Raw genomic sequence first — 9969 nt, 5'->3', positions numbered from 1 at the left:
AGAAATAAAATGCCAAGTACAAGCAGCGACATGATCAACATCGCGTGCCACACAAGTTTCAGGTGGGCGAAAATGTCTGGTTGCATTTGCAAAAGGAACGCCTTACTGAAGCCTATCGAAAACTCAAACCACTCCGATATGGTCCTTACACCATTACCAAAGTTGTGTGAGACAATGAATTTGAGCTCAGCATTCCCCCATTCCTTGGCCTACACCCAGTGTTCAATGTGGACCGCCTTTGGCCATACTTTCCACCATTACTAGACACATCCGACATTGCAAAACAGCTCACACCCACAGATTTTAATCCAGATTGCATGGAGCAAGCTGCAACTAATCGGATAATGGACACACAGATCAAGCACACTCTCCAGTAGAATATCCAACTGTATCTAGTTGTTAAAGCAGACCAACTCCTTCACCAGGGCATGTGGCTCACCAGGGACCAAGTTCAACAGAAGTTTCCTCATCTCATGGAGGAACTCAATGCAATGGGGACCATTACTTCCTAAGGGGGAGGAATGATCCAGGTGGATATTGGTGGCCACCTGCCAAGTCCACTTGGACCCCCACCATTGTTTCTTTCAGCTTTTTAGTTTCCTTAATTGTAGCACAGTTACTATTTTTAGCAGATTTTCGGGTCCTGAACTTCTGAAGCCGTTTTGAGGCCCTAAACGACGTTTTTTGGGAAAACTGGGAGCAACATGGGTCCTTGGACAAATGTTGTTCTTCCCAAAGTTGTAGTTCTCGGATAGATCTTTCTAATGAGATACTGTGCGTGTCAAACAGAGATCGTATGCCAAAGTTACAACCCCAGGAAGTTGATGTACCAATTTAGCCAAACGGGGCCCACAGTTTGGTGTTTCATCTCCTAGGGTTAGGTTTTTGGATGTTTAGAGTTTTTCATTGTTTATCAACAATAAATAGGCCTTCGAGCCTCATTGTAACACAATTCAGAGGCATGTAGCTGCTACATCTCTTCTTAGAGATAAGCTACCATCGCCCTAGCTGGTTTATTTCCATTGTTGTTTGTAAGCATATTTCAGTATTTTACATTAATGAAATGAAGTATTATTTCCACTGCATCTCTATGTTTATCGTTATCTCTGTAATTTGTTGCATTCTTGTTTAAATCCGGATCAGCGAAGTAAGAAAGCCTCAACCTCTACAGATATTCGAGGATGCTATTGTCTAGTTACCATGCTATACACTTCTCTTACAAACACACCCGAAATAAAGAAAAAAATTAAAGAAGCTTCATGCTGCCAGAATATAGGATACCAAAACTACATTGGTTCCTTGGGAAACTTGAATACAGGAATACAAAGAAACCTGTTAAACAGATGCATTGACACGAGAAGGGTTATGAGATATGAAATCATAAAGAACCCATTGTTCTTTGGTAACCTATGTAACTGAAAAATCTAATTCATTCAAAATGACACAAGCCTTATCGAACATACAATTATTTGTGTATGTCTCATAAAGCACGTAGAAAATGCACTTCAAAACATGTGAGGTACTATTTAGCCCTACTACACAGGAAAAAACCAATAAAAATTCCTAAACGATTTGCTAAACAAAGAAATATCTACAAGGAAAAGATCGGAAGGAACCTCAGAAATTGTAGAAATGAATTCCCGCACAATGTCAATTATGTGACCTTCTGCCTCTAGGAAACTATCCGCAATGAACAATTCTAAATGCTTGTTCAGTTCTGGTTACTTGAATAAAAATATAAATACACTGGGATTCATAGAAACCTTTACCACTCCTAGCTTAATTTCCCTCTTTCTGAAATCAAAATTATCTGAATAAAGATAAACAATTTTTTTTAAATTAAAGACCTTTGGAACACACCCAACATTCACTAATTTAGTGCTCCAAATCTTGTCATCTGTTTTTTCTTCCATTGACAGATTCACATATCACTCATAAATTCTCGACCAGTCAAAGTTATCATCGATCTCAGCGAGTGAGTTAACCGTATCACTACGAACAACCTCTTTCCCTCACCTGCTGCCCATTATTCCTTTGAAGCAGAGGAAAAAGAAAAAAAAAACTTTGTCAATGAATAACGTATTCAAATCTTGTTCTAGTATACAATTCCTTGTTTTCTCCACAAACATTGATTGTTACTATTATTTGTGTGCAAAACCATTACAGACGACGCTTTAAGTATATAGCAATTGAAGATAGAAATACCAAGTTCTACGGACAGTAATAGGATTTTTTTTCGAAATTCCAAAAGCATCTTGTGCATTTACTACGCACTTTTCTCTCGCTTCAAGATCATTGATATACATGCCCTAAGAAACAGAAATTTGCGATAACCGATAAGTTCATCTACATAGCCAAAAATTAATGCTTCACCCGATCATTTTTTGTAATAGTGGAAATGGATTCAGCACCATAAAAAACCCCATCGACAAATTTGCCAAGAACAACAAAAATCACTGCAAACCATTTTTTTCTTTTCCTTTTTTAATGCTTTTTTTCGCTTTGTTTTTTTGTTAACATATCCGATTGACACCCAAGATGATGAAAATTGACAACTGTAACCTCAAATTACAAAAATTCACTGCCATATTTTTTCAGCAACGTGCCTGAACTTCCTTTGTTTTTCCGGTCAATTTTGAAGATCCGAAAAGCTATTGATAACGTCGCACTGTAACCGGAAATTATTTTAAAGATTCTGGTAACAACTATCAAGATTCAGATTAAAAAAATAAAAAAATAAATGATTCAAACACTTTCAACATTCGATTTCAACAACTATTAGGCCTCAATATTTTGCAAAAATAACTCGCCAGGGGAATTTGTAACCTATATTCGGCTACATTCTACGACAAATCGACTTGACAACTGGTCCCACTACTTTGTAAAACCGAACTAAATATGATTTACGAATAACCTGACACATCTAGTTTTCGCAAAGTTTGACATGCATTTACAATGCAATGCAAACTTTATTATGCACATACGCATTTAATTTTAAACTCTTTATTTTTTAAAATTGTGAAAATAATATAATTACTTAAAGTTAAAACTCGTAAAACCATCAATAATACCACAAAAATAAAAAAGTTACCTTACACGACGAATCAAATTCACATCTACTCCCCACTACTTTGTAAAATCGTACCAAATTTGATTTACGAATAACTTGACACACTCATTTCTCGCACTATCGTAAAGAAAACCAAAGTCTATAGAATATTGCAGAGTATTATAGAGGAAATCTTGACGAACCAAAAACTGCATCATTGCCAAAAGCGGATAAGGAAATCGATATAGAAGTTTGAAATATTGTACAACTTTTGTATCCCACAGATAATAGTTTATATAAGGCAATAGAGGCTCGGACAATACTCCAAGCTCCTAAACGCAATTTTCAAAGAGAAAACACTACACACCCCATTGTTTTGTCTATAACTACAAATAGTGTTTTCCCCTTACTATTCTAGCTATTTCAAATATTTTTAGTCTCGTTTCCCTAGAAATCACCACCTACAGCTATTTTGCGTCTGAAACACACTACAAAGATAAAATCGTCATCTAGATTTTTCATTCTCTCGAATTTTGTCCTCTAATTAATAGAAAAGAAAGCTACATATAATTACAAGCCACCTCAACATTCAATTCATTGAGTACACAACCTCTCATGCATTCAGAAAACCACATAAACACGAAAACATCAAATCTAAAAACACGATTTTGATACACTTTGAACATAACAAAAATGCATATATGTGAAAATGGAGCATTGCGCGTGCGAATAGACAATGTGTAGAACATGTGACAGAGATGGATGTATGGAAGTAGAAACATAGAAATATGTACCTGCCTAGTAAGTGATTGATAAAGAAATTGTGTACTTAGGACAGGTTGTGAAATACGTCTCCAAATAAGAATTAAAAAAGAGATTTGTATATTTATTATCTTAGTAAAATCTGCACAAAACTTTCGCATAACATCTGCACATGCACAACAACCTCTGCACAACTTAAACTTTGAAAACAACTTTAGCATAACACCGCACACACACAACAACCTTCGGACAACTTCATCCGCACAACTACTTTTGCACTCTATAACGCCCTTAATTGACATTCGAAACTCCGCACATGATACCTCCGAACAGCGAGCTTCGTACAATCACGTTCTTACAACTCTGAAAAATGTTGCTAAATAATAATTAAAAATGACAAAGCCTTTTGCGCATTTGTTTTACCGCACAACACCTTTTCTTCACAAAAATTGAAATTACAGTTTTTTAGCACCCTGTTTTACGCAAAATACCTCAAATCTCCCACACATACTCCATCCTACGCACAACAAACGTTCTGCACAACGGCCTTAGTACAAACTACGCAAAGGACCTCAACTCTCTCGCACATGCTTTGTTCTTCACAGAAGCGAACATAATAATGTTAGTTCGACATTTGTTTAGCTACCCTTTGAGTTCCAATTATGCTACCCTCTGAGGGCAATTTCACAATCTATAATTAATAAACATAAAATTAGAAATTATATGTGTGTGTGTGCGTGTGTGAAATATATATTAAATATAAATAGTAATTATAAATTAAGATCATTTTAATTATAAATCTCTTGATGCGGTGTCTATCATGCAAAATGGTGGTGGGTTGTCGTCATCCCACCAAGACACACACTCGAGGGACGTGGCAGCACACCCCCCTATGAGTTCGTATAGCCATGCAAGCAATAAAGATCAATCACTGCATGTAGGAAATATGGCACATTTAACACTTTGTTCAATGATGCGACTTCCATTACAATCGATTGTTCAATGCAACATTATGCAGCTCTTCACGCCTAAACCACTGGTCATGTGGCCCACACGCATTGGTGGAGTTCTCTATCGAGGGATTGTCTCTGCGTATAGCTTGGGGACCAACATTTATGCTCTCATTTTGTTATGGCTCTTTGAGGGTCTCTGGGCTTTATTTCTCCCTTGGCTCTGCCTCAGTGACTCGGCTTCTCATCACTTCTAGGATTACCACTCTAGGTCACAAAGGTTCAGGGTTATGATAGTCTGGTTAATCGATGAGAGGAAAGTTCATACTTGCCTCCACACTAATGGTGAATTAAAGCTCATAGGATTGCTTTGTTGGTCTTTCTTTGTGTGTCCTTAGTGATTTATCCACCTGAGGTCAACTCTTCCACTAGGGACACTTCAGTGCAGGTGAAAACAACCATATAGGCCAAGGAATCTCTCATCTTCTTTCTTTGAGGAGTTTGCAAATACATAGCACCAATCTTTGGACTTCCTTTTTAGGGTTACACTCATAGGGTTATTGTCACCACACCAAGGACTTGCACTTACTTTTCTGCTATGGGAACTTATTGTCATAAAGAGGCTTTCTCCCTTTTGGTTCCCTATGGGACCCTTGCTCCAGAAGTTGGTCATCCCATGCTAACAAGCACAAGTTTTTCAGGGTGTGACCTATTATCAAGGGAGGGTGCCAACCCAGACTCAATTACAAGTTGAAAGCTCTACAACGAGGTACCGAGAATTATCTCTGCAGCCAATACATGATGAACTTACCCAGGTGGAAAGACACTTGGCTAAGGAATGACATACTCTCATTGATTCTGAGGTGTTAGCAAACATTGCAAAATGGGTACCTAATACAGGTCGCACTGGGGTAGATATAGCTAGTACATGTACACGGTGGACATTCAATGGCATCTCAAACTTCTTCTTGCAAAGGCATTCATGGACTGCAACACTACCAAAGATGGCATGTTATTCTTCTTAGACTGCATGCAGTGACACCTGGCTTATATGGATAAAAGGTTGGCATGAATTAAAAGACAATTGGGCATTCCTCCAGACCTTGGTTGCTCTCCTGCCAGTAGCAAAGAACCTATCCAAGTAGAGGCCATTGATTATGATCCTACCTCTTGAAGATTTTCTGTTAATTCTCTTTAGTTTTATGTCTTACATTTGCATGCCACTATTTTCTAAAGACCCACGAAGTCTGGATGCAATTTTAACTTTCCTAGATTTAACTAAAAAGGTTGGATTCAATTCTAAATAGTTTATATTTCTGCATTTGTTAGGATTGTCTAATGACAGACCGCTCTGATTTTCCTTATTTGTAGACAATACAAAATTTAACTTTATAAAAATATATATATATAAATTAAAATGATGATTTATATTTGTAATCATTATATTTCAAAATTTGACATTTAAATTTAATTAATAAACTTATAAAAACTTAATACACATAATTAAACTCATATCACATTAAAAAATATTTTAATAAAAATAAAATTAAGAATATTTCCACCTATTCTATAAATATAAAAATATTATGAGACATTTTAACTTTAAATATATCAAATCTCTTAAAATAATCTTTCTTCAAATTTAATAGTCAATTTTCTTTACCTAACATTTAATAAACTTAATTAAAATAAATCTATATCAATACATATTATTTATTAATAATATTGATAATTAACTTTAATTTTTAAAAATATATTTTAAATAAAACAGTCTAACACTGCACATGATATCAATACAACTTTGAACCCCAAAAGATGGTTATTCATGAGAACTTCCAATATGAACTCAATAATTAATAATACGGTAAATATGATTCCGTTAAAAAAAATGTTATATATGGAAGATAAATGGATACATTAATATTAATTAATCAACCAAATATTCCATTCTATTAAACATAACACATAAATTATGAAATTATTTATGTGATACATTTACAAATATAATATTAAATATTTGCCATTATAATTTTGAATATATATTAAAATACAAAAAAACATAACACTTATCACATTTCAAGATACAAAAAAGGGATAGTACTCATCACATTTAAACATAAAATACAGAAAACTTAATAACAAGATGCTTATTGCTTTCCAACATACATAATTTTTAATACCAATGAGTAAGAACTTTTAATACTAAATAGTAAGGGTTTCTCGCTAATGATTAGTCAGCGATGGCTAAATACAACATAAATGGGACTACTGCAAATCCATTCTAGATACCAAAACTCCAAAATACTAGAGTGAATGATAAATTGGAGTTGGTGATAAAACTTGCATTTATTGTATCTTATTACACTACTGTACTGAATACTCTACTGCACTGGGTATACACTACTCGACTGAATACTACTGGACTGGGTATGGGTGACGCCTCCAGAGATTTATCAGCCAGTTTATTTATTCTATTCTATTAGGGTATGCTAATTACCTGCTGATGCCTTACCATGGATGGACAAAGACACCCTGATCACTGAGAGTCTGAAGGAACTGCAGGCATTCCCCATTAACTTCTTCAGATAATTCCGAAGAACACTGCAGGAAGAGCTCGTCAATGAGACGCATGAATCCTGTTCCTCTCATATTCTTCATCTCTATGGCCACATTTTCGGATCCCATTTTCACAACCACAAAATCCCCATCGCTAACACTCATTTCACTCAGCCATCCTGCAATGTCGAAACGCTCTCTGCTTCTGCTGCTGCTGCCAGTATCTCGCACTATCTGCTTTATTGAGTTCAGAGACCTCCGTGGCAGAGACTTGAATCCACTCATATTCAGGGCATAAGTATCAAATGTTTGGTTCTGCTTTGGATAAGAAGCCAAGGACCACCCTGCATCTGCATTGACAGTCCTGTTACTGTTACCCCCAATTTCCATATAAATATGGCGTTTGCGGTCGCTGATGTCTTTGACAGTGGGCAAGAAAATAGCATTGCTGTGATTCAATGTCAGGGGCTCCGCCAGTTTAGTTAAGCTTCTGTTCTGTTTAGAGCGCGGATGGTCATGCTCTGCCAGTTTATTTAAGCTTATGTTCTGTTTAGAGAGCGGACGGCCCTGCTCCGCCAGTTTTGTTAAGCTTCTGTTCTGCTTAGAGCGCGGATGGTCCTGCTCCGCCAGTTTAGTTAAGCTTCTGTTCTGCTTAGAGCGCGGATGGTCTTGGTCCGCCAGTTTAGTTAAGCTTCTGTTCTGCTTAGAGCGCGCATAGTCCTTAATCAATCCCAGCGGCTTAGAAGGCCTCTTACGGAGTGCAATCACTGTGGTTTTCTGGGAATTAGGCGACCCGGACGTGTTCACATGAATGACATCAGAGCATTTGAACAGGGCCACCACGGGGTTCAGGGAATGCATGAGGTTGGAGGGCTTTCCCATGTTCGGCCGGCGGGGAGAGGCCAGCATCACTGCGACGCCGTTTGGCTTCAGCGTGCGCTCGATCTCGGAGGCAAGCAACGCTGGCACTGTGGCTCGATCAAACGACCCTGAGAAAACAAAGTCGAAGGAATTGTCTGAGAAGGGAAGGCGCCGATTGCCCGCCTTCATCAGCCCTAACGAGTGCCTTTCGTCCACTGCAGTGGTGTCCCGCAGGCCGTTTTCCCGCATTGCCTCTACGGAGACACCCGAGGAGGCACCGAGGCAGAGGGCTTTGGAGCCGGAGCGCAGGAGCCCCTGCGCGATTAGATCGCGAAAGATCGCTGAATAAAATTCTACCTTCTCTTTCCACGTCTTGTTGGCCCAGATCTTGATTTGGGGATAAGATTCGATCCCTAGACCTCCGGATGGCCTGACCCTAGGTCCGGACATCTCCCGCTGCACCTGATCTTGTACGCTTTGCAATGAGATCAACGGCCAACTGGGACGGGCGAAATCGACCATGAAATCATCTGAGCAGTCAGACAGATAGGCACATGTCCCAGCGTCGTGTAGGGCGTAGAGAACAGACACTGCAGTCAGGGCAATTGTCAAGAAGAGCATGCGGACCATGAACTTCTTGCCCACGCAGCCGTAGATGAGCTCCAGCTTCAACAGTCTCCCAGCCATGGAGGCTTCTAAACTTCCACCACAACGGGCAGTCAAATGCAAAGAAATACTCGCCAAAGAAATATTATGGATCTAAATGAGCAATCCCTGACCTTATGTTGTTGCTCAGTTCACCATTTGCAGTTCACCATTTGCAAGATTTGATCTTTTCGAATTCTTTCTGATTGGAGAAAATGCTGTGGCCATTGCCCAATCTTTGAAATCGAGCGAGGGAAAGAAAAAGAGGAGATTTACCAGCAAGAGTAGCGGGAGACGAGATTTATCGTGTGCAAAATCTAGCAGCGGTGTGGTTTCCACCCACCATGAGACCTTGTGTGCTCTTCCTTCCAAACAAAAGCTTCTTCTGCAATTCCACCGGAGGCCTTTCTGGCCCTTTGCCCTTCATTGGAGAGGTCGATGTAGAAAATTTCATCAGATCCAGGAAAACCAGTTTTCTTGATTCTTGATAAATAACTTTTTTTCACACAGGTCTTCTTGTTATCTGCAACTGAACAAGCAGAATGAAGAGGAAGCAGTGCTTTATTTCCTTCCACATGATCATGGCCTCAATCTGCCAGTCTAATAGAGAACGGATGGACAAACGCGAGGCCTCCATATTTGTAGAGAAAGGAGGCGGAAGCGAGAAATAGCGTGCATCCATAAATTTTGACGTCATTTTTTGGGAGAAAAATTCGATCTTATCGAGGATTGCTGGACAAGAGTGATCGGGATTCTGTGGAATAATTTTGTGAAAAGGAACCTGCAAAGGGCATCCGCGTGGGCACTTGAGAACGTTGGTGCGCATCGAATGCTCCCGTTGCCAGCTTTAGTTGACAATCACTTTGAACGAAACGACAGTGCAACGAAGGGACCTGTCGCTTTTTTGGTGGGCTAACTATTATGTACGATGTACTAGGGTAATAATTGATGTACTGTGTTTGTATCTTGTTCGTTGGATAAGAACAAAGTGATATTCAATGAACAAGATGGAAAAAAAGAGAATCAATCATTAAATTAGTGTATGGTGTTTAATATTTGGAGTGTTTGCATTATATAATGTAATTATCTTGAATGAAAAGACCGAAAGACGAAAGCACTTGAGACGTTTTTAGTGAGGTAAATATT

At 38.5% G+C, this 9969-nt stretch overlaps 1 protein-coding gene across 1 annotated transcript; it reads right to left on the bottom strand.

Annotated features, from left to right (window-relative positions):
• Positions 1 to 6870: 6870 nt before the first annotated feature.
• On the bottom strand, positions 6871 to 9561 carry LOC149152088 (uncharacterized). The gene has a single exon (XM_089439111.1). It carries the CDS (start codon positions 8863 to 8865, stop codon positions 7270 to 7272), a length of 1596 nt encoding a protein of 531 aa, XP_089295237.1. The 5' UTR covers positions 8866 to 9561; the 3' UTR covers positions 6871 to 7269.
• Between the last annotated feature and the right edge of the window lie 408 nt (positions 9562 to 9969).

This window comes from Pinus tabuliformis, chromosome 9 (assembly GCF_031772625.1).
Source record: "Pinus tabuliformis cultivar Carrire ecotype Pingquan chromosome 9, CPIR1, whole genome shotgun sequence".
Taxonomy (NCBI): Eukaryota; Viridiplantae; Streptophyta; class Pinopsida; order Pinales; family Pinaceae; genus Pinus; species Pinus tabuliformis.
Note: the sequence above shows the minus strand (reverse complement) of the source record. Positions and strands in the feature narration are given on the sequence as shown.

Coding starts and splice junctions, on each gene's coding strand:
- LOC149152088 (XM_089439111.1), bottom strand. CDS start 8,865: ATGGCTGGGAGACTGTTGAAGCTGGAGCTCATCTACGGCTGCGTGGGC.